Source organism: Peromyscus maniculatus, chromosome 4, assembly GCF_049852395.1.
Source record: "Peromyscus maniculatus bairdii isolate BWxNUB_F1_BW_parent chromosome 4, HU_Pman_BW_mat_3.1, whole genome shotgun sequence".
NCBI classification, from domain to species: domain Eukaryota; kingdom Metazoa; phylum Chordata; class Mammalia; order Rodentia; family Cricetidae; genus Peromyscus; species Peromyscus maniculatus.
The window spans coordinates 8,819,607-8,843,859 of record NC_134855.1 but is presented as its reverse complement, the minus strand read 5'-3'; the positions used below and the strand labels follow the sequence as shown (position 1 = coordinate 8,843,859).

Below are 24,253 nucleotides of genomic sequence, written 5' to 3'. Positions count from 1 at the left end.
GCCGAGTCCCTTCTCACCAAGCGATGGTACATGCCAGCCGAATATGTAGCCTAGAGTGTTCTGTAGCCACACTGAAATGAGGAAAAAGAGAGCTAGCTATGATGTGCAAGCCCAAACCCCAGCACTCAGGAGGCTGAGGCAGGAGGATCACCATGACTTCAAGGCCAGGCCAATCAACATAGTGAGTTCCAGGCCAGTGTGGGCTACATGTTGATCTCTCTCAGTCCTCCCTCAGAAAGAAGTAATGAAAAGGGCTGGGGATGTAGCTGTCCACAGAGCCCTTCTATAGACAGCCTCGTATAGGCTAGGCATGCCGACATACACCTGGAGTCACAGCACTCTGGCGGTAGAAGCAGGAGAATCAAGGTTATTATTCTCCGCTACATGAAAAGTTCAAGATCAGCCTGGACCGTATGGGACCTTCCCTCAGGGGGTGAAAAAAGGCAAGCCAATTTTTGTTTCATTTCTGAAATAGGGTCTCACTGTGTAACCCTGGCTGTCCTGACACCCGTTATGTAGTATGTAGACTAGACTGGCCTTGAACTCACAACGATTGGCCTGTCTCTGCTCCTCAAGTGCTGGTATTAAAGGTGTGCATGGCAAAGGCAAACCAATTTTAATGCTATCAAATCCAGTATCAAAAAAGGTGCATTTTCACATGTGACCTAAAAAAAATCACTCACGAGACCTCCCATACTCTTCTTTTCACACCAGTTCTGATTATGTGTTTTATACACGAGGTCCATCTCAACTTGATACCTCTTGAGGTCTCCTGGCTTCACATGACAAGCTGACACTGGGGTGGGCAGAATGGCTCCAGGTAGCTCTTCTAGAGACAGATACAACTGCCACCGCCAGCAGGGTCCTGAGGTTAAGGGGTGCAGCTTATGGCCCCCCTGCCTTGGAGGACACCCAGGGGTCTGGAACAGGGTTCGAGTGGGTGTGGTACCAGGGCTCAGGCACTGTCCCTGTAGTAGGAGGGGCATTTGACGTGGACTTCCCTCTGGGGGTGCAGGTCTTCCCCGGAGGCCAAGTCCTCACCGTGGCCAGTGCCCATGCTTCAGACGCGGGTAGCTACTCTTGTGTAGCAGTGAGTGCTGTGGGTGAGGATCGTCGCGACATCGTCCTGCAAGTTCACAGTGAGTCTCTTGCCTGGGTGGGGGTGACCATTCCAAGAAGCTGGGCTTGAGGGGGGAGGGATCCCCAGCCATGTGCTCGGTCCAGGCAGGGAGCAGATGGAAGAAAGGGGAGTTAGCACCTGACTTTGTGATCACCATTAGATAGTAGAGACCTGTCCTGGGGCATGAGCGTCCCCATGGGTGGGCAAGTAGCAGGCAAATGGCCATGCCCGGCCAGGAGCTCTGTGGTTAGGGCAAGGGAAAGAAGCATGATGCTCCAGGGTTGGGGCAATATGCAGAGTCAGGAGGGGAGCCCAGGGCTCTCTGGCTCCCACACTGAGGGGGTTGGGGCTCAGCAGGTCAAGGCACTTGCCACCAAGCCTGCACAGCAGGGCTGAGGTGGCAGGACTAGGCTGGATGTGACTCTCATCCACTAGGGTTTGTCCCTAGCTGCGGGAATTGGCTACCTCAGTTGTGGCCTTTCCTGGTGTCCCATCACTCACCTTGGGGTTCCTTCCCTGTCTGTACGCACAGTGCCCCCCAGCATCCTCGGAGAAGAGCTGAACGTGTCTGTTGTGGTCAATGAGTCAGTGGCACTGGAGTGCCAGAGCCATGCCATGCCGCCCCCTGTGCTTAGATGGCGGAAGGATGGGCGACCCCTGGAGCCTCACTCTGGCATCCGCCTCTCTGCAGACAAGGCCTTGCTGGAGGTGTGCAGCTGTGCAGCGGACTGCCTGAAGGCGCTGGCTGCGCAGGGCAGGGCTATGGGTGTCTCAGGTCCTGTGAGCAGTGATCAGCTGAGTGTGACCAAGGATCACCCACCAGGGGACAGAGCCCTCAGAGTCTCCCTCAGGACCCCAGCCTACGCTTGCTGCCCCTCCTTCCCCCCCTCCCCTTGTGATAGGACCACTCCCATCTCCAAGCACCACCTTTGATCTCATCTCCTCTCCCTTTATTCTCATTACCTCCAGGTCAGGGTCTGACCCCAAGATGATAGATCCCTTACCCATCATCCTTCACTCTCCACCTTCTCTTCTGGTGGATTCTGTTGGACTTTCTGAGCATGGTGGGAATAGATGAAGGCCTGGATTAGAACTGGCTTGCCATATGCCCAGACTCTTGGCAGATCTAGGCTGTGGGTCTGATGTAGAGGAGCCAGAGGGTGACATGGAGCGGCCCTGGGTTCTAGAAACCTCTTGGTGTCACAGGCAGGAAGCTCCTGTCACAGCTTCACATTGCAGCTCAGTGAGGTCACGTGACATGATGAGGCTGACACAGTCCGTCTAGGGGCGACACTGTCTCTGCTTGACTCACTGACTAGCTGTCTTTGCTCCTGGCCAGGTGGACCGAGTGAAGGTGTGGGACGCGGGCCACTACACCTGTGAGGCCCTGAACCAGGCGGGCCGCTCTGAGAAGCATTTCAACTTGAATGTCTGGGGTGAGGGTCTCCAGGTCCCCTCCCCCAGGGCTGGCTTTCAGATCCCAAGAAGAAGGGGGGACACCTGTCTGGGCCCCAGGATACAACCCTCCCTCCCATCCCAACCCCCTCAATTCCTGTCTGCTCTGAACCAGTCCCTCCAGAGTTCCCCACAAAGGAGCCTTACACTCTGACTGTGAGCGAGGGCCAGACCGCCAGACTGTCGTGTGACTGCCAGGGCGTTCCCTTCCCCAAGATCTCATGGAGGAAAGATGGTAGGATGGCGGCCCTCTCTCAGCACCCCTCACCCAGCACCCCTCACCCAGCACCCCCTCACCCAGCACCCCCTCACCCAGCACCCCCTCACCCAGCACCCCCCATCCAGAACCCCTCACCCAGCACCCCTTCACCCAGCACCTCTCACCCAGAACCCCCTCACCCAGCACCCCTCACCCAGCACCTCTCACCCAGCACCCCCTCACCCAGAACCCCCTCACCCAGCACCCCTCTCTCAGCACCCCTCACCCAGCACCCCCTCACCCAGCACCCCCTCACCCAGCACCCCTCACCCAGCACCCCCTCACCCAGAACCCCTCACCCAGCACCCCCTCACCCAGCACCCCTCATCCAGAACCCCTCACCCAGCACCCCCTCATCCAGCACCCCCCACCCAGAACCCCTCACCCAGCACCCCCTCACCCAGCACCCCTCACCCAGCACCCCCTCACCCAGCACCCACTCACCCAGCACCCACTCACCCAGCACCCACTCACCCAGCACCTCTCACCCAGCACCCTGGTGCCTCAGTGAGGGTGTGGGTTTCCAGCCTTAAATGGGGACCAGCTGGCTCCACAGGTGCTTTTCCCCAGCCCCTCTGTTTTGCCCCCATCTGCAGACCCCTTCTAGACTGTGACAGCAGACTGATCTTCAGGCCCCAAATCCCTGTCACTTCTGCCAGAACCACCCCTCCCCAAGCCCTGGCTGGTCAGGGTCTCCCTGCATGGCTATCTGTCTGTCCTGTTCAGTCGGTCTGTGAACCACATGAGGCACTGTTTTGGCCACTGCTGCATTCAAAGTCCAGAGCCTAGAGCAAAATACTGTGAGGGTTTTCCTTAACCCGCATATGGAGAGCAGGTTGGACGGGGTTTTGGGGACCTGGGAAGTCGGCAAAGTGGACCAAGGCCTACCCTCACCTGAGTGGTCAGGTGACTCACAGAAAGTGAGCAGTCACTCCGGGCCTTAGGGAGTGGGTTACAAAGGGAAAAGGCGTGTGTGGCCAGGATTTGGAATTTTAAGTTATGTGGCTGGAATGTTTGACCCAAGATGAGGGATAATCCTGAGGACAAGCAAGGAGAAGCATTCCAGGCAGAGGTACGGTAGGGGCAGAGGCCCTGGGGCAGAACACGCCAAGCATGCTTTTGGGACAGCAGCGGGGTTCAGCAGGGCTGCGGCAGAGTCAGCCAGAAGGACACAGTGGGAAATGGTCCACAGAGTGGTGGGAACGGAACTAGGGTCATTGCGAAGGGTTTGGGTTAACCTCTAGTGATACAGGGCAGGTCATGCTCAGAAGTCCAAAGTTGGGAGCATGGTGGCTCAGAGAGATGCCAGGATCCAGGGAAGGCTTCCCGGAGGAGGTGTCGTTATGAGGGTGCCTAGAGGCTGGAGCTAGTGGTTGGGAGGACCACTTTTCCTCATGTAAGGACCTCAGGTCCCTGGACCAGCACTCTTTTCTCACTGTCCCAGGTCAGCCCCTGCCTGGGGAGAGCGATGGCCTGGGACAGGTGTTGGCAGTCGGAAGGCTGCTGTACCTGGGACAGGCCCAGTCGGCCCAGGAGGGGACATACGTCTGTGAGTGCAGCAACACAGCGGGGACCAGCAGCCGGGCGCAGCAGCTGGAGGTTCTGGGTAAGCCCCGCCAGGGCGGGGAGGCGCAGCAGCTGGAGGTTCTGGGTAAGCCCTGCCAGGGCGGGGAGGCGCAGCAGCTGGAGGTTCTGGGTAAGCCCTGCCAGGGCGGGGAGGTGCAGCAGCTGGAGGTTCTGGGTAAGCCCCGCCAGGGCGGGGAGGCGCAGCAGCTGGAGGTTCTGGGTAAGCCCCGCCAGGGCGGGAGGCACAGCAGCTGGAGGTTCTGGGTAAGCCCTGCCAGGGCGGGGAGGCGCAGCAGCTGGAGGTTCTGGGTAAGCCCTGCCAGGGCGGGGAGGCGCAGCAGCTGGAGGTTCTGGGTAAGCCCTGCCAGGGCGGGGAGGCGCAGCAGCTGGAGGTTCTGGGTAAGCCCTGCCAGGGCGGGGAGGCGCAGCAGCTGGAGGTTCTGGGTAAGCCCTGCCAGGGCAGGGAGGCGCAGCAGCTGGAGGTTCTAGGTAAGCCCTGCCAGGGCGGGAGGCGTGCACAGACGAAGGAAAGAGCTGCCGTCTAGGCCACACGGGGGTGGGAGCAGCGAGGCTTCCAGCCCAGGTTCTCAGCTCCCAACCTGTGCACACGAGACAGCAGGCCCCTGCGTGCCTCCGGGGTCCAGCAGGAGAAAGTGTGCCCTGATGTGGTTGGACATGAGTGTGCACAAAGCCCCTAGAGAGCCCATGCTCGTGATGGGAATCCTGCTGGAGAGAAGGCTTGGTGGTCGGAGCGCTTGCTAGGCAAGCATGAGAACCATAGTTTGGATCCCAGAGCCCATGTACATGGCAGTTGGGCATGGCAGTCTACTTGGGTCCTTGCCTTGGAATGCAGAGAGGGGGTCCCCAGAGCAAGTGAGCTGTTAAAACTAGCTATATCGGTGAGCTCTGGGTTTGATTGAGAGACCCTGCTTCAATGAATAAAATGGAAGGACTGAGGATGATTCCGTATGCAGACCTCAGACTTCCACATGTACGCACATGTGGACATACATGAGCAAACATGCTACAGGCACAGCACACACACACACACACACACACACACACACACAGAGAGAGAGAGAGAGAGAGAGAGAGAGAGAGAGAGAGAGAGAGAGAGAACATGGGGGTGGGGAATGAAATATCCTGGCCTTGTAAAAACCACGCTGACGGGACTGAGGACTTTGCTGAATTGACAGAGTGCTTGTCTAGCATGTAACACTTGGGAAAGGGTGCAGGAAGGTCAGTTCAATGTCCTCAGTCACATAGTGAGTTCAAGGCCAGCCTAAGCTACATGACACACCAGAAGAGGTAGAAAACGAATCCCAGAAAGGCACTGGCCGCTGTAGTCCCTATTTGAGAGGCTGAGGCAGAAGGAATACAAGTTCAAAGCCAGCGTGGGTAACGAGAGACACTCCAGCCTGTGAGACTGAAACCACACAGCCCAGGAATGGCTGAGTCTATTTCCCGGGGAGCAGCCCACCCCGATCCCCAGTGTATCTGAGAGGTCACTGATGGATACAGCTGTCACCCTGCCACAGGGATGGGAGGCTCTGAGAGGTGAAGTGAGCAGGCCAAGGTCACACAGCTTGTAGTGCAAGGAAGAACAGAGCCCTAAATGGCTGTGTCCACTGAGGCCCTAACTCCAGGCATGCCGCCATCAGGCGGCTCTAACTACCTCCACTGAAAGTCTTCCTCCCGCCTCAGTTCCTCCTCAGATCACCGGCCCTCAGGAACCGCTCACAGCAGCCTCCGTGGTCCAGGGTGGAAACACCACCCTAGACTGCAATGCCACAGGGAAGCCCCTGCCAGTGGTGACGTGGGAGAGGAATGGTCAACCTGTCCAGATGGAACCTGGCCTGTGGCTTCAGAATCAGAACCACAGCCTACACGTGGAACAGGCACAGGCCTCCCATGCCGGTGGCTACAGCTGCGTGGCTGAGAACACAGCTGGGCGTGCCGAGAAGAGGTTCACACTGTCTGTTCTGGGTGAGGACCGATGGGATGGCCGTGGGGAGGATGGAGCCGCTGGCGGGGCTGGGCCGGAGAGAGTAAGGTCAGGCAGACTCAGGCACAGCCCTAGACTCAGGCACAGCCCTAGAATCAACCATGCTATAGACATTGGGGCTTCTTCAGTCTGGGCTCTGATGAGGGCTGCCACTGGGGACCGTGGCCACTGGGGTCCTCCTGAGTGCTGGTCTCAAAACACCCAAGTCCTCCCTTCCCCCTGACTCCTTTCCCCTCGCTCCCTCCCTCCCTCCCTCCCTCCCATGCTGGCCTTTTCTCATCCTATTCCTGGTAACCCATGTTCTATGCGGCTGGTGGGATGTTCTGGGAGGATCTGGGGTAGGAAAGCTGGAGAGACCACACACATTATAGAAGAATCAAGATACCTGCCTGGAGGAGGTGGCCCTGGGGCTGCAGCTGAAGGACTAAGTGGGAGTCGGGTGGCTGCTGGGTGTATAGGAAGAGAGGGGTCCTGGAGCCCATTACCACCCCTGCTGTGTACCCGGATCTATTTCAGGAGGAGGCAGGGTGTGGTCCCGGGGAAGGCTGGGAAAGGGGTGAGCGTGGTGGGTTGGGAAGGTGCCTCTCATCAGGCCCCACTTCTGGGGGTCTAAGCTTTCCATGCCTCGTCACCCCAGGGGAGATCTTTCCAGAAGGGCAGCATTGCCACTTCATCCGGAGCACAGGTTGGAGGGTGGGTGTGGGCTCACCTTGGTAAACTTTCCACCCTGCTCGGCTCCTGCCCCATAATGGGTGCTGGAAGAGGGAGTTTTGTGCATTTGGCCAGGTATAGCTCAGTTGGAAGAGTATTTTAGCATTCTACCAACAAAGTCCTGGGTTCCATGACCAGAATGAAATAAACCAGGCATTGTGGTACACTCTGTCATCCCAGCATTTGAGGGGTAGAGGCAGGAAAGTGAGGGATTCAAGATCATCCTTGGCTACATAGCAAGTTGGAGACCAGCCTGGGATACATAAGACACTGTCAGAAGAAGAAGAGGAGGAGGAGGAGAAGGAGGAGGAGGAGGAGGAGGAGGAGGAGGAGGAGGAGGAGGAGGAGGAGGAGGAGGAGGAGGAGAAGAAGAAGAAGAAGAAGGAGAAGGAGAAGGAGAAGGACAAGGACAAGGACAAGGACAAGGAGAAGGACAAGGAGAAGGAGAAGGAGAAGAAGATTGTTTATATTCTTCTGAAAGGGTGGGGAAACTGAGGCCTGAGGTTCCTGCCTGATCCCAAAGCCCACTTGTGGCCACATTAGTACCCATGTGGATATCACTCCTTTGATGAAAGCAGCTGGGACCCTCCCAGTCCTCGATTCCCCCCAGTTCACGAGTGGGGCTTGGAGTCCTTGGGCAGACAGAGTGGAATGGACAGGAGTGCTGTCTGCCCTCTGAATGCAGTTCTCTCTGGTCTAGTACCTCCTCAACTCACTGGAGACTCCGACTCACTGACTAATGTCACTGCTACCTTGCATGGCTCCTTGACACTGCTCTGTGAAGCTGCAGGGGTCCCGCCCCCGACAGTCCAGTGGTTTCGGGAGGGACAGCCCATCAGCCCTGGAGAGGACACCTACCTCTTGGCAGGTAAGGCACCAAGCCAGATGTGTTTCCAGATCAGTCTGTTAGATTCCTATGACCTCTGACCCCGAGCTGCCAGGCCTCAGTGACCCATCAATTGTGGGATTGCAAACACATTTCCCACTTGGAAGAGGTCACCAGATGCATTGTATAGACAGGAACAGAGAAACTGGAACTAGGCCAAGCCCAAAGGGGACTGGCAATCAATTAGTAATGTCTGCCATGAGTGTAGGAATAGTGGTGATGATATGTGTGTGTTATCTGCCCCAGGTGGGTCTTACAAGATCTGTGATTTCTCTGTGAGGAAATAGCTCTGCATCAAAAGGAAGAAGCCTTTTTGGAGGGAAGGAGGGGGACTCTTGGAACAAAATGAGCATCTGAAAAAAGCCAGGACTATGTAGCTCACTGTTGCCTCTTAGCCCTAGCCCAGAGCCAGCAAGAGCCAGCATGTCAGGTCCTTCTTGCCATAACAAGTCCTCACTTTTATTCTGATATTGTGCTCTATCCTTTGTTTACTCTCAAGGGCTCAGGTTCCCTCCTAGAGGAATGGGACCTTGGGAGGCAGAGGGTTGTATAGCAGTGCTTGACATCATGAGCTGAGAGAGGCTGCTGAGCCCATACCTTCCCTTCCTTCCCCAGGTGGCTGGATGCTGAAGATGACCGCGGCCCGGGAGCAGGACAGGGGGCTCTACTCATGCCTGGCCAGCAATGACGCTGGAGAGGCACAGAGGAACTTCAGTGTAGAGGTCCTGGGTAAGACACAGCTCTAGGTTCTTAGGCGCATAAGAAGTTCTTCCTGCGGGAGGAGGCTGGGCCCTGTTTTCTTTGCTTCATCAGAACCTGCACTCTGGGGCGGGGGGGGGGGGGGGGGGGAGGATGCTCAATCAACTTGAGGGCCTGAGTTTGATCCCCAGATCCCAAGTAAAGGAAAAACAATCAGGGTGTGGTGGCATTCTCTCAGAATCTCAACACTTAGGCATGGAAATAGGAGGATCTCTCGAGTTCACTGACTGGCCAGCCTAGCCTGCTTAGCAAATTCTGGGCCAGAGACCCAGAATTTTGGGGGTCTGTTTTTTTAAAGGTGAATGCTCCCTGAGGAATGATGCTTGAGGTTTACCTTTGGCCTCCATGTGCACATATACACCCATGTACATGTGAGTGCACCACATACTCACACAATATTCACGTATAACACACACACACACACACACACACACACACACCCCACACACACACACCAGAAATCACACACACCACACATACATATGCAACACACACCATACATACACATACCACACACACACACACACACACACACACACACACACACACACACACACACCCTCTATACTGAAGCTGCCCTGAAGCTTTCCAGAAACAGTAAGGATTAACCCAAAGTGGGGGAGCAAACATTCCCAATACCACACTGACATCTCTGTCCAGAGTCTTCCCAGTAGCAACTCATTAGACTGACTTCTGAGTAGGAGCAGGCGTGGGGGAAATGGGGAAACTGAGGCACAGGAAACTTAGCTTTCCTGCCCATTGGAAACTGTCTACATTCCTCCTGCTAGTTCCTCCCAGTATTGAAAATGAAGACTTGGAGGAGGTGATCAAGGTACCCGAGGGACAGACTGTCCAGCTGGCGTGCAATGCCACAGGTGAGGGTGGGGAGCCTGGCTTAGCCAATCCCCGACCCGAGGTTACCCACCAAGGGTCTCTACACTTCTTCTCTCTGCATCCGCCCCGTTGATGTTCCTTAATGTCCGCTCTGCTCCTGGCTGAGGGCAGTCACCTGCCAGAACCTTCCACAGGGCCTCTGGCTGGCTGCTTCCCAGGTCCCAGGACTTCCTGGCCCAGCACTAACCACACAGGACCATAATGATCTGTTGTGTCTGAGCTCCTCTAGGACCCAGACCCAGGCTCCCCCTCTGCCTGGAGGACTAGGCTCCCCCTCTGCCTGGAAGACTAGGCTCCCTCCGATGCTTGAGGGCTGGAGGGTGGGTGGATATGAGCCTAGATAAAGAGAAGGGTGGTGAATGAATGGGGGGGGATAGATAGATGAATTTTTAAATAAAGATGATGGATGAGTAAAAGAATGGGTGGTAGGATAGGTGAGTGGCTAGTGTGTGGGTAGGGGGTGGATGGATGGATAAGTGGATGAAAGAATGGATGGATGAGGAGATGGGTGAATGGATGGATAGGTGAATTAATAAGTGTGCCTTAAGTGGGTAGAAAAATGGATGGATAGATGGGTGGATTATGGATAGATGGACAGAAGGATCCATACGTGAGTGAGCAGTAAGATAGGAAGACAGATAGACGGATGGAAGAGTAGATGGATGAATGTATCTTGCCTGTCTATATCAAGCCATCTCTGCCTAGTATCCCTTACGGCAGCTGAATTCCAGAAGAAAGGGCCAGGCTGTTCTGCTGTGCATACAGAATGGAGATGGAAACTCCACATCTGTGCTGGCCAGAGCCACCTCTAACCCCTGAGCCCATCTGGTTTGAGCTTGCTGAATGATCTGTCTCCTCTTCATATAGGTCACCCACCACCAAAGATCACATGGTTCAAAGATGGCCAGTCCCTGGTTGTTGGAGACCCCTATGAGATGTCCCCAGATGGGAGCTTCCTGTGGGTCTCCCAGGCCAATCTGTCCAGTGCTGGCCACTACTCTTGTATCGCTGCCAATGCGGCGGGGGAGAAGACCAAACACGCACAGCTCAATGTGCTGGGTGAGTGCTGCACCTCCCCCAGCCACCACCAAGGGTGACAGCAAACATAAACAGAAGAGCAGCCAGACGTCAGATCTCCATAGCAACCCCAGCTGGGGACCCGGCTTTCAGCACAGCCCTTCCGGTGACAATTCATGCCCAGACTGTAAGAGTGCCCCCTGCAGGAGCAGGAAAATGAAGCTTCGAATCCAGGAAGCAGTTAGCCAAAAAGTCCCCTCCCCCTCAGCAGGACCAAGAAGGTTTAGGTTGAATAAATAGTGAGGCCACACGTTGAGTCAACACTGAGAGGCACCAGAGACTGGATAGTCAACTTGCCCTGTAGTTGGAGCTCTGTGGTGGAGGAGGGCTTGGCTGCCCTGAGCTTCCACTTCCCATCATCATCACACAACTGCAACACCAAGGATAAGCCTGAGGCCCTAGCTGTCCTGGTCCTCAGGGTCCTTGGGCCCGATCTAGACTTGTTAACTAGGGCCTCCCTGCCGCCCCCTCACAGTGGTTCCCACCATCCTGGGAGTGCCCGAGAATGCCAACGAGGAAGTGACTGTGACCATCAACAATCCCATCTCCCTGATCTGTGAGGCACTGGCCTTCCCATCCCCCAATATCACCTGGATAAAGGATGGGGTACCCTTCAAGGCCTCTAAGAACATTCAGCTCCTCCCAGGTGATGCCCCTGGGGTGGGCTTTGGGAAGACATATGGTGGCCTGTCCCCAGGCTGGGTCAGTCTGAGCTCACGTCTATGGTAAAGCCCAGTTTGGGGGTAACTCTGGCCATGGCTCCCCAAGCAGGTACCCATGGACTACAGATTCTGAACGCTCAGAAGGAAGATGCCGGCCAGTACACCTGTGTGGTCACCAATGAGCTGGGGGAAGCCACAAAGAACTACCATGTGGAAGTCCTCAGTGAGCCCCTACCACCCCTGGGTCACCGGCTGGACAGGCAGAGGAGTCCTGGCCACACTTGAGACCTAGGGCACCTTCCTGTGTCTATTTTTCCGGAGAGTCACAGGCAGCTGGGGATGGGGGAAATCTGTCATTTTCCGTTCTTGCCTTGGTAATGGTAAAAGGAAGGGATAGTGTTAAGACTTTGGTCATGTTGACCCCAACACTCCCCCAGTCCTGGCTTCCTGTCACTTCTGGTGTGGAGATACAACCTGGGGTCCCTCAGTTTAACACCTAGGCCCCAAGAAGGCCCTCTAGAGGCCCCCCCAGGGATCCTCTGCTTCATAACCCCTGTCCCTTCACCCTCTCTAACCCTAAGTGGGTACAGATGGGTTCCCTTCTAGAAGAATCCTATTCTACCAGCCTTGTCTTTAGGGAACCACCCCTAGGGCCAGTGGGTCGGGGTCTCGGGCCCCTCCCCAGGTCTGCTCCTCACACATCCTGTGGCTTTTCAGTTCCCCCTTCCATCTCCAAAGATGACCCTTTGGAGGAGGTCAGTGTGAAGGAAGTGAGGACTAGAGTCAACAGCACCCTGACCCTGGAGTGTGAATGCTGGGCCGTGCCCGCGCCCGCCATCAGCTGGTACAAGGACGGAAGGGTGAGTGCAGGACCCCAGACAGCCTTAGACGCTCACCTTTGGCTCTCACTAGCCCTGTTCAGATCTTTGCAGAGAGAAGAGCCCTGAAGGCACCTAGCCCCAGAGCTGGCCCTTCTCACCCTCCAGTTTTTAATTTAAAACAAAACAAACACTTTCCAACCTTAAGTGACTCTGTCCACCCCTTCGCTTCTTTTCCACTTTCGAGGTCATACGGGTTTGGCTTGACAAAGTCACTGGGTGGTCCCATCCATCACTTTCTATTATGGTCTGACTTTCATTTATTAAAATATAGAGTAGGTTGCCAGGCAGTGGTGGTGCACACCTTTAGTCCCAGCACTTGGGAGGCCAGCCTAGTCTACAGAGTGAGTTCTAGGACAGCCAGGGCTACACAGAGAAACCCTGTCTTGAAAAAAACCATAGATAATGGATGGATGGATGGATGGATGGATGGATGGATGGACAGACGGACAGACAGAGAGAGATTAGGGTGTACAGTGGCACATGCTTGTAATCTCAGCACTTAGTTAAGAAGCTGAGGCAGAAGGATCAAGAGTTCAAGGTCATCCTTGGCTACATAGAGTTGTAGGCCAGCCTGGGCTACATGAGACCTTATCTCAAAACAAATAAACAAATGATCTTGATTTTTATCTCAGTCCCTCTCTATCCTCCCCCAGCCTGTGACCCCTAGCCAGCGGCTCCATGTCCTGGGCGAGGGGCGGCTGCTCCAGATCCAACCCACACAGGTCTCTGACTCTGGCCGATACCTGTGTGTGGCCACCAATGTGGCTGGCGAGGATGACCAAGACTTCAATGTTCTCATCCAAGGTGCGTGTCACTGTAGGGTGGGCTGGGTGATAGCAACCAGTGGGCCCTAGACAGGGTGCTGGTTCCAGGTAGAAGGCTGTGACCCATGGTGTCAACACTGCCTGGGCATCAGGAGCCCTGCACTAGCTTAGGGCAAGGAGGCCCACATGGGCATTCCCCATTGACTGTCAGTCTCAGCACCTCAGAGGCAGAGCAGTTCTGTCTTCCCCGGTTAAGGAATGAGTTTCGGAAGATGGGGTTCCTGCCTCAAATCAGGATTAAATGGCCAGGAGGCAGGCAGGGGAGGAGGCAGGGAGAAAGGGAGCTGGAAAGGGGCCAAGGGGCTGGGGAGAGGTGGGGAGGAGACCTGGAGGCTGGGGAGAGGTGGGGAGGGAAACCTGGAGGCTGGGAGGGAGGCTGGGGAGAGGTGGGGAGGGAGACCTGGAGGCTGGGAGGGAGGCTGGGAAGAGGCTGGGAGGGAGACCTGGAGGCTGGAGGGAGGCTGGGGAGAGGTGGGGAGGGAGACCTGGAGGCAGGGAGGGAGGCTGGGGAGAGGTGAGGAAGGAGATCTGGAGGCTGGGAGGGAGGCTGGGAAGAGGCTGGGAGGGAGACCTGGAGGCTGGAGGGAGGCTGGGAAGAGGCTGGGAGGGAGACCTGGAGGCTGGAGGGAGGCTGGAGTCAACAAGGGAGTCAGAAAAGGAAGCAAGGAGGCTGGAGACCGAGTTGGGCAAAGGAAGGACGGGCTTTACCACACAGTGCTCTGCAGTGACTGATGAGAGAGCACACTTTCTCCTCCGCCTCCTCTGGCCCTCAGCTGCCTCACCCTGGCCTGTCACTCACTACTGAGTTGCATGACCTGGAGATGTCACTGGCCCCACCTCTGGGCCTTGGTTTCATCCTTTGCAAAATACAGGTATTCTAAGCCAGGCAGGGCAGCGCATGCCTTTAATCCCAGCATCTCAAGGCAAAGGCAGTTTGAGGCTAGCCTGGGCTACATAGTGAGACCCTGTCTCAAAGAAAGAAAAAGAGAAAAGATACTGGAGATGTGACTAAAGCGGGTGACCCGGGGGGTGGGGGGGAGCTTTCGGGTCCTCACTGCTCAGGACCCTTGCCTCTGTTTACCCACAAGCAAATGTGGGCTAAGGCCTGGCAGCTGTCTGGAGCCCTGCAAGAAGTGTCACGGAGTCATCTGATCTTGTTTCATTTTGTTCTTTTGAGCCAGTCTTACCGTAGCCCAGGCTGGGCTGGCGTTTGTGACGCTCTTGCCTCAGCCTCCTAATCACTGGGATGACAAATGTGACCACCACACCCGGCCACCAGGATCCTCTGAGGCCACCGGGATGTGACCTCCACAGAGCACGGAGCTTTTCCTAAAGCTTACATGGCGGCTTCATAGGCAGCCCCTGGGGGCGTGAAGAGAAGAAATGCCCTGGCCTGCCTGCAGGGTGTAGCTTGTGTGGCAGGGGGTGGCAGTGCCTCCCAGGCTGGTTGCCATTAGCAGTGAGCAGCTTTAACCCTTTATTATATTCCTAATGGCTTGTCTCCCTCCATGCAGTGCCCCCCATGTTCCAGAAGGTGAGTGATGTCGATGCAGGCTTTGAACTGCTGCCCTACGAGGAGGAAGTCCAGGGCCAGGTGACAGAATACCGGGAGGTCGTGGAGAACAACCCAGCCTACCTGTACTGTGACACCAACGCTGTCCCACCACCCGAGCTTACCTGGTACAGGGAGGGGCAGCCCCTGTCAGCTGCAGATGGGATCTCGGTTCTACAAGGTAGGCCAGACCTGCAAGGTGCCTGCAACGTGAGCTCAGGTGGTATGTGTGACGACTCTAGACCTTCGCTGACATTTGCAAACAGAGGGTAAAGGTCGCCTGGCTTCCCTTGGCCTGCCCTGCTCCCACTATGGACCCTCTATGCTTCTGCCGTTCAGGCCCCACTGACTGCACCAAGGGGGATGGGCAGTCTCCTGGCTTAGCATCTGCGTGGTGCCTGCCAGGTCCAGACCAGTGCCGGGGCTGGGCGGGGGCCAGGAGGTCAGTTATGACAATCTCTGATGAACAGGTGTCCCAGGCTTTGAACTTGGCCCTTGCGGGAAAAGGAACCCTTAGGTCTCTGACCTCAGCATGAGACCCTAGGCTCACATCCTGTTACTCCAGACTCGGTCAGGAGGAGAGCCTTAATGCAGACCCCAAACGCAAGCTGATCCCAGCTATCAGTTAATCTCTGACCCCAGCCACTGATAGGCCCACATGCTAGCATTGACCTCCAACCCCACTGCTGACCTCTAACCCTAGCTACCAACCCTGAGCATGTTAGAGATGTGGTCACAAGTTAAGCTGAATGTAGATCCTGGTCACAAATGAACCCCAGCTCTCACCTGAACCCCCCTGTGGCCTTGGCCTCATCTCCAGAGCTTTGCATGTCAGAAGACCTTATTTCTGGCATGGTCACACACACACAGCCTTGGCTGGTGACTCCTCATCTGGAATCCTTAGCACACAGTGACCCTAGGTAGAGACCAGGTTCTGCTCCTGGTTGCCTCCTAGTCACCAAGGGTCCCAGGCAACTCCTCCCTTGCTCCCAGCTGCCATTGCCCTAGAAGCTGCCGCTGCCTCTGAGAACACTTCCTCTTGGGTTTGCGCAACCGGCCAACTACACCCTCTTGCTAACCCTGCCGGGGCCTTCATTTTCCCCATCTGTGAGATGGGCTACCAACAGCTCTCACACTCTAGAGCCTGCACCTGAGACCTGGCAGGCAGCAGGCCATTAACTGCACACGGACTTGATCCCCCCTTGACCTATGATCTGGGTGGACTGAATCTCACTTCCCAGATGAGGCCAGGGATGATGGCGACTTGGGCCCTCCAGAGGAGAAACAGCTCCCCTGCTCTGGAGTCAGGGCCCTTGTCCCTGAGCTCAGGCCCCTGTCCTATGTCTCTGCAGGAGGCCGAATCCTGCAGCTGTCCCTGGTGCAGGCAGAGGACGCGGGCAGGTACTCATGCAAGGCTTCCAATGAGGTGGGCGAGGACTGGCTGCACTACCAGCTCCTGGTGCTGAGTGAGTGGCTCCGGCCAGGAGGGACAGGGAGGCTCTGGTCCCGGAGAGGCCTCCTTCTGAAGGTCCCTGGGGGGTCGGGGGTTCGATTCCTCCGTGCTCAGAAGGTCTGTAATAGGATTGCAAGCTTGGTGTCTGAAGCCAGGCAAAAGTAGCTTTAAAGTCCAAGACGGTCACTTTCTCACTGTGTGACTTTGAACAAACTATAACCTCTCCAAAGCCCAGAATTCTTAGCTGCTTCCAGGCAGCCTGAGAGATATAGTGAGGGGGGCACAAGGACCCTGGCAAGCATCTGGTACCCAGAGTCTTCCTCATTTCCACCATGTTTACCTCCAGCCCAATACCTGAAGCACTTCTCGCTCTCCCCTCCCACCCAGCACCGCCGGTGATCCTGGGGGACACACAGGAGCTGGTAGAGGAAGTGACTGTGAACGCAAGCAGTGCCGTCAGCCTACGGTGCCCAGCTCTGGGGAACCCAACACCCACTCTTTCATGGCTCCAGAATGGGCTGCCAGTGTCCCCTAGCCCACGGCTGCAGGTCCTAGAGGAGGGACAAGTCTTGCAGGTAGGAACAGAACCCTCCCTGGGTAAAGGCTCCGGGAAGCAAGGGTCAGTGTCATCTGGGCCTACAAAGGCCCATTAGAGCATGGGGGTGTATTCTGCACAGCAAATGGCATCTGTGAGGAGCCCAGCTGGTCACGTAGGGCTGCCTAGTGTTCATAAGTATCAGTCATTCCTGCCAAAACAGGAGCACATGTGCCACACCCAGAACCAGCCTAGGCCTGGGGTGGCAACGCCTTGCAATCCTTGACCACCAGGAGCTAGACATACACCATAGCTGCAAGGCCCCTCCTGAGACAGCACAGCCCCCACATGGCCTTCTGGTCCACTTAGCTACAGACAACCAACCAACACTAGTCTCCCATGACAGGTCTCAGAGGGACCGCTCCCGGTCACTGTGAGCACCTGTGGCCCACATGCCTGCTATGGGGAGATAAGGATGCTCATGGCAGTGTGGGATGAGCCAGGGAGCCTCTGGATCCATTCAGAGCTGTCAGCCTTGGCCTCAGCACCGGTTTCTGTACCCTCAGGTTTCCACTGCGGAGGTAAGCGATGCTGCCAGCTACATGTGTGTGGCAGAGAACCAGGCAGGTTCTGCAGAGAAACTCTTTACCCTCAAGGTCCAAGGTGAGATGGCAGAGAGGAACCTCTGTGAATTCCTTGTCTCTCCCTGAGGGTATCTGAGCACCTACACTCAGAGTTCAGGGACCCCAAAATGGCCCCAGCCACATCCCAGGACAGAGAACATTTGGGAGACTTCAGCCACACTTAGACTAACCTCAAGTTGCCGGGAGCAGCTTTGGGGGGATGTTGTTCCGAGGCCTCAGCTTTGGGAGGATATTCTTCTGAGGCCTCAGCTTTGGGAGGGGGTGTTCTTCTGAGGCCTCAGCTTTGGAGTGGGGGGGTGTTCTTCCAAGGTCTCAGCTTTGGAAGGAGGGTGTTCTTCTGAGGCCTCAGCTTTGGGGAGATATTCTTCCGAGGCCTCAGCTTTGGGGAGATGTTCTTCCGAGGCCTCAGCTTTGGAGGGGGGTGGTGTTTTTCTGAGGCCTCAGCTTTGGAGGCGGGTGGTGTTCTCCCAAGGCCTCACAGCATCATTAATGAGCACTCACTGTGCACTTGATATGTGTCTAAAGGACTTCTTCCAGCAGAAGGAGTTGGCCTAGCTTTACAATTGTAAAATTACTCCAAGGGATAACCCAGGTGAGGGGGCCTTATCACCTCAAGTCTGCTGTTGACCTCTATGTCACCATTAGCCCAGATGTGGGGACAGCTGTATCCCTGAGGATGGATGGATCAGTGCTGAGTCCTCAAAGTCACAAACAGCTGTCTGGGAGCTGCCACTGATAGCTGTGTGGCTTTGGGAGAACGGCCGTACAACTCTGATCAAGCCACTCTGTGCTCTTGTACAAAGTAGCTCTGACTAGTAAAACTTGCCCTCCAAGGGCTGTGTGGAGATACCCAGGGGTGGCTCTGGGGGCTTAGGCCGGATCCTTGGTGTGTCTCTCCCACCCTCACCCCTGTTTTGTGCTCCCAGTGTAAGCTCTCATTTCTGCCTTCATCCAGTCCCACCACAAATCGCAGGCTGGCACACCGACCAGCTCACCACCACCCTCAACAGCAGTGTCTCCCTCCCCTGCGAAGTCCACGCTCACCCAAGCCCCGAGGTCACGTGGTACAAGGATGGCCAGCCTCTCTCCCTGGGACAAGAGGTTTTCCTCCTTCCTGGTTGGTAAACTGAAGCTTTGTGCCCAGCTCAAGGCTCTGGTGGGGAGTGTAAGATGTTGTCCCAAACCTGGGACAGGACTGTCCATGTGGGAGCGTTAGGGACTGAGAGTGGCCCAGGGCCCTGTGGCTGCTGGTGCAGGGACCATTGTCCGGCAGGCACCCACACACTGCGGCTCGCACGGGCACAGCCAGCTGACTCCGGAACATACCTATGTGAGGCTCTCAATGCTGCAGGCCGAGACCAGAAGACAGTACAGCTCAACGTTTTGGGTATGTTCCTCCTGTGCCATCTGCTCTTCCCATGAGCCCCCGGGCAAACCCTTGCCCTCCTCAAGGGATCCTGTTTAAGAAGCACAGTCTCATGGCAATTAAATTGTAGTCTTTAGAGTCGGATACACCAGGGTTTGATGCAGCCATGCACAGGCTTGCTCTGTGACCTTGGGCTGAGTGTCTCCCCATCTCTGAGACCCCAGATGTCCCGTCTGTAAGGTGACAATCCATATGAAGATGGGAGGAAGGGAAATGCAGCCCTTGGCCTACTGTCTGGCTCACAGTGAGATTCAGTGGTGGTCAAGTCGAGGGGGCAGAGCAGTGGCGAACCCTAAGAGCTAGGCCAGGACGGTCCAAGATCCTTGGCTGGTATCCTATGACAGCACTCTTGGTCTTTGGAATTCCCTGAGGGAAAGCCGGTCTGCAGTGCCAGCAGCCAGGGCTCTCTGGAAGGTTCTTTTCAGTTCTGGGACAGGTTCATTCACTTGTAAATGCATAGCTGTGCCAGGCTCCGAGGGCTCACAGCTGGGTGTGGATGCCTACATGAGTGCCAGGGGCTGAGAGACCACCATGGAGGGGCAGTGTCTAGTCAGGAGATAAAAAAAAAAAAAAAAAAACCTATCAGCATCTTTTTTGCCATCTAAGTACCAATGGCCACCAGCAGGCTCTGGTAGGCTGGCCTGGGTTCGCTTCTTCCAGCATCCCTGGGTCAGGTCCATGGGGCTCCCTGGGCCATTTACCCATGGTCGTATTGGGGTATGTGGGCAAGGCCACTGGGCCTCACTGGGCTTTCCTGCCCTTAGTTCCTCCCAGCTTTAAACGGGCTTCTGGAGGCCCCCAGGAGGCCATTCTGGTCAGAGCAGGGGACAAAGCCATCCTGAGCTGTGAGACAGACTCACTCCCAGAGCCAGCTGTGGCCTGGTTCAAGGACCAGCAGCCCCTAACCCTGGGGCAGCGGATTCAGGGTCTGCAAGGTGGACAAAAGCTGGAAATCCTGGACTCACAGGTCAGTGGCTGTGGGCAATCTGAACGTGGACACAGCACTTCTGACCCTAGAGGCCTGGGGAAGGAGGTGGGAGGTGGTGATAAGATGTGGGGGGGTGTCATCTCCTTGACCCAAGTAGATGCACAACCCCCTGCAAGCGACCTGGGAAAGGCCTGGACTCCAGTCCCAGCTCAGGTCTGCCTCACAGTGACCTTGAACAGAGCCCTTCCATACCGGTGCAGGTCAGGCTCTCAAGTGTTTGTTGAATGAATATGTATCTCTCCCCTGAACATCCCCTCTGGTCTCCTACCTTCTGACCCAGCTCCAGCCCCACAACAAAGGGCAGACCAGGGCATACTGGGCCAAGTCTGCTCTCCTCATCTCCAGGGTCTCCACTTCCTAAGGATCTGAGAGAGGCGGGCGGGCGGGTTGGGGGGAAGCTACCTGCCTAAAGCTTCCCAGACAAGGCCACTCTATCCTGGGAATCTCTGCCCCACACACCAGGCATCAGATAAGGGAGTGTACAGCTGTAAAGTCAGCAACACAGCTGGAGAGACCACCCGGGCCTTCGTCCTCACCATCCAAGGTAAGGCCCAGCCTGAACCCCGATACTGTAAGAGCAGGGCCTCTGGGCTCTCGGGAATTTATCTTGGGGAGGGAGCTAGGGTCCTGGAAAAGCTGACGGCCACAGAAGCCACTCCAAACTGGTAGCTTTAGGGTTCTTATTTCATAAATTCGGAGAATGAAATTCAGACTCCAGAGGATGCGTTTTAGAGTTGATTTTACATTCACAGGTGAGAGAGACAGACAGACAGACAAACAGAGGATTCCAAACTCCTGTGCAGTAAGAGTTTATCCCAGGGAATAGGGTGCCACTGAGGTGCCAGTACGGGCACTTTTTAAAGGACTATGGAGGAGACCCAGGGAGGGGTGAACTAGCTGCCCACCCTGTCCTTTCTCTGTTTGGTTATGTCCTCATGTATAGCTTCCAGATAACGGTGAGCGGTTAGGAGGAGCCAGGACTCTCTCTCCGCGTTCCTGGCCTCCAGCTGGGACATTCTTGGAACCACTGCTCTGTCCCTGTCCCACCTTGTTGGCCCCTACCCTCGTCTGTCACCCCCAAGCAGCTCCCAGGGCTTCAGGGATAAGATCAATGGCTGGAGAGAGGTCCTATTGCTAAGATCTGGAATTTTAAAAACTAAGATGGAGATGGGGAAATAGCTCAGAATCAGGGCCCGGTGCATGCTTGTAATCCCACTACTTGGGAGGGAAGTGGGAGCAGGGAATCAGGAGTTAAAGGTATGTAAGCTACATCCTTAGGTACATGGCTATTTTTAGACCACACTGGGCTACATGGAACCTTGTCTCAACAAAACAAAATGAAACAAACAAACCAAAAACATAGGACTCTTCCTGTGATATGCTTTGAAGGATTTAGTGGTGTAATTCTGTTGCTCTGTCTGCCCAGTTTCACACAAAAGCAGAGCCTTCCCACTGGGCACACTGTAGGCACCAATCCGCTGTATAGATTAAGCACTGGGCATGTGCCCAGCAGCTAGGCATTGAGGTGAGGGAAATCTAAGAGGTCGGATGCTTAGGAGGACTGTTGGTCTGTGAGCCAGCTGTGGATTTACCATCTTCAGGCTGAGTGGATCTTCTGGGGCTCTGCTTTGTAGATACTTTGAAATAGTCAGCTGTGGTTTCTAGTCTCATCTGTGAATAAAGCAGTCCCCGCCTCCATCAATACCAGAGTGTAAAACAAAAACCCCTAATCTGCCCGAGAGGAAGAAACTGGGGAGCAGGGATGAGTGCAGAAGCCTGCTTTCTTTCCCACAGTGCCCCCAACATTTGAGAGACCGGAGACAGAGACAGTGAGCCAGGTAGCTGGGCGGCCCCTCGTCCTGGCCTGTGATGTGTCAGGGATCCCAGCTCCCACTGTCACTTGGCTGAAGGACAGAATGCCCGTGGGTGAGTATGCACGTCCTGCCTGCCATCTGAGTGCAAAACATCTTCACTCAACGCAGCAACAGCGAAAGGCCGGGAAGTTGCCGGTTATTAACGCTCTTGTCACAAATCAGGTGACCGTGGTGGCTCATGCTTGCAGCCCCGGCACTGGGGAGGCTGAGCCGGAAGGGGCCATGGTTACTTTGCTGTTGCTGTGATAAAAAGCAGCTTAAGGAAGAGAGCGTTTACTCTAGCTGATGGTTCCAGAGGGTGAGTCCATCATGGCAGAGGAGGCGCAGCAAGCTGCTGGCATGGTGCTGGGAGCAGGAAGCCGAGAGAGTGATCTGGGAGACCTTCCCCAGAGATGGCTGCCAGTAACCCCTCCAACACCACCATCGACTGGGGAGCAGGTGTTCAAATACCTGAGCCTGTGAGGGACATTCCTCATCCAAACCACCACAGATCCCAAGTTCTCAAGCTAGCCTGGGCTGCATAATGAGTCTCTCTTTCTCTCTCTCTCTCTCTCTCTCCCTTCCTTCCTCCCTCCCTCCCTCTCTCCCTCCCTCCCTTCTTCACCCCCCCAGCAAAGGCTGGCAGTGTGGTGGAAGCCCCACCCCCATTTGCCTTTCAGTGCTTTTTTTATTGGCCACGAGAATCCGATATCAGGAGCCGCGCTAGCTTCTGGTCTGGAAGGTCTTCAGGCCAGGCTGTCCCGAGCTTGTGTCTGGCCTTGACCCCTGAGCTGCCCCTCCTCCTGCGGGTCAGCGTTGCCCCTGCCTGGCCATGGGTCATCCCATCTAAGCTCCCTTCCTTGCCCTTGACCTCACTTGCTAGGTCAGTCTGTGGACACTAGACCTGTCAGCTGGTAACTCCTAAGGTGCTTCCCCCATGCCGGGCACCACTGCCCCCTGCCAGTGCCTGGTGAGGGCAGCAGCCCTCAGGCTGGCCTCAGGCCCATGGATCCCTCTAGTACAGACTCCATAAGAGGGAGAAGGTTCTGACAGAGGCGCTCTGAGGGGTTAGTGACCGCTGTGGGACCCTCGGGTGTGTAGCTGGGCAATGTGTCTCCCCGTTCATATGTATTCCTCTCCCTGCTCCTCAGTAGCTTTGTCGGGCTATAATTTACATCTTACACAGCCCTCCCATCTAGAGAGTGCCATCCAAGGCTCTTTAGTGTATCCACAGAGTGGAACCACTGCCACAATTAATCTTAGAATGTCTACACTGCCTGATAAGGAATCCCCTTAGCCAGTAGCCATCACTCCCCAGTCCCCGCAACTGCCCGCCCCACGGCTGGCCACAGCAGTCTGCTGTCAGTCTCTGTGAGATGCCTGTTCTGGACGTCTTGTTCTGATGGCGTCACGTCACCCGGTGACCTTCTGCAGCCGCCTTGCTCCCCTGTACCCTGAGACTTCGAAAGCTCGCTGGCCAGCCTGGATCAGTATTATTTTTTCAGAAATGCATTTAATTATTTTCCATTATTCCTTTATATAATACTTCATATGACTATGTAGCCCTGGCTGGTTTGGAACTTGCTGTGTAGGACAAGGCAGGCCTTAAACTCACAGAGACTAGTCTGCTTCTGCCTCCCAAGAGCGGCATTAAAGGCGTGAGCAGGTAGCATTGTGTTTCTTTTCTTTCTTTTTTTTTTTCCAAGACAGGGTTTCTCTGTGTAGTTTTGGTACTGGTCCTGGATCTTGCTCTGTAGACCAGGCTGGCCTCGAAGAGATCCACAAGCCTCTGCCTCCCGAGTGCTGGGATTAAAGGTGTGTACCACTGGCAACACTGTGTTTCTTAACCAGCTTTTAGGCTGTAGAGGTGAGGCTGCCGTGAGCTTGGTGTACAGGCGCCTGTAGGTCAGGGTTCTATGGGTGTGTGTTTTTGTCTCTCCTAAGTGGACCCTTGAGTTAGGCTGGCAGCAAATCCTGTCTGTAATGCCTCTAGTTCTTCTCACATGCTATTCCCTGCCTGGAACAACTCGTGGTCTTGTCTGCTTGCTGGTTTCTACTCAAGCTTGGTCCCAGCAGCCCCTGCTGAGGAGCCCTTCCTGGCCCCGGGTGTCCCTCCCAGCCTCCCCTGCCCTCAAACCCTCGGCTCCCTGACTCTGAGAGAGCGTTCCAGCTGTCAGCCCCCACCTGTACTGTCTTCGCAACACATTTCATGCTTCTGTATGTGAGGAATGCTTGGCCTCAGAGCAGGCCCTGGACCGGAAGATGTGGGACCCTGGGGAGGGACGGCCTGTGTGGGTCTGGGGTTGGGAGAAGCAGAACAGCCAGAGTGGGTGGAAGGTGGTTGTGATGGTTAATTTAACTGTCAGCTGGACAGAGCCTAGGATCACCATTGAGAGTCTCAGCGTGGGCTTCCCTAGATCCTGTTGGCTGGGGGCATGTCTATCAGGAGTTGCCCCAAGTTTACTGGTGTGGAGAAAGCCAGCCAGAGAATGCATGGCCCGATCCCTGGCTTTGCGTCCTGACTTGTATACAGTTAGAGAAAGAGAGCCGGACACAGGCGAGCGTGAGTGAGTTCATTTCTTCCTTCCTCTGCTGCGAGTGTCACCAGCTGCTTCTAGTTCCTGTCACCGTGGCCTCCTCTCGATGGCTGACTGTCACCTGGAACTGCAGGCCTAAAATACCTCTTTCTTCTCTATGCTGCTT

The 24,253-nt window shown here is 55.6% G+C and overlaps 1 protein-coding gene across 2 annotated transcripts in view; it reads left to right on the top strand.

Annotated features, from left to right (window-relative positions):
• The window catches only part of Hmcn2 (hemicentin 2), a 151,675-nt gene that overhangs the window by 85,873 nt on the left and 41,549 nt on the right, over window positions 1–24,253 (top strand). For both annotated transcript variants that reach the window (XM_016001985.3, XM_076568964.1), the window contains 23 exons: window positions 1,016–1,139; window positions 1,653–1,828; window positions 2,460–2,556; window positions 2,691–2,810; window positions 4,279–4,440; window positions 6,105–6,386; window positions 7,817–7,984; window positions 8,618–8,731; window positions 9,550–9,636; window positions 10,523–10,714; window positions 11,208–11,378; window positions 11,504–11,617; window positions 12,112–12,254; window positions 12,929–13,079; window positions 14,614–14,832; window positions 16,004–16,117; window positions 16,492–16,679; window positions 17,206–17,302; window positions 18,239–18,400; window positions 18,557–18,670; window positions 19,474–19,676; window positions 20,160–20,241; window positions 21,492–21,623. In XM_016001985.3, coding sequence (XP_015857471.2) covers window positions 1,016–1,139; window positions 1,653–1,828; window positions 2,460–2,556; window positions 2,691–2,810; window positions 4,279–4,440; window positions 6,105–6,386; window positions 7,817–7,984; window positions 8,618–8,731; window positions 9,550–9,636; window positions 10,523–10,714; window positions 11,208–11,378; window positions 11,504–11,617; window positions 12,112–12,254; window positions 12,929–13,079; window positions 14,614–14,832; window positions 16,004–16,117; window positions 16,492–16,679; window positions 17,206–17,302; window positions 18,239–18,400; window positions 18,557–18,670; window positions 19,474–19,676; window positions 20,160–20,241; window positions 21,492–21,623 — 3,412 coding nt within the window. The remainder of the gene's footprint in view (window positions 1–1,015; window positions 1,140–1,652; window positions 1,829–2,459; window positions 2,557–2,690; window positions 2,811–4,278; window positions 4,441–6,104; window positions 6,387–7,816; window positions 7,985–8,617; window positions 8,732–9,549; window positions 9,637–10,522; window positions 10,715–11,207; window positions 11,379–11,503; window positions 11,618–12,111; window positions 12,255–12,928; window positions 13,080–14,613; window positions 14,833–16,003; window positions 16,118–16,491; window positions 16,680–17,205; window positions 17,303–18,238; window positions 18,401–18,556; window positions 18,671–19,473; window positions 19,677–20,159; window positions 20,242–21,491; window positions 21,624–24,253) is intronic.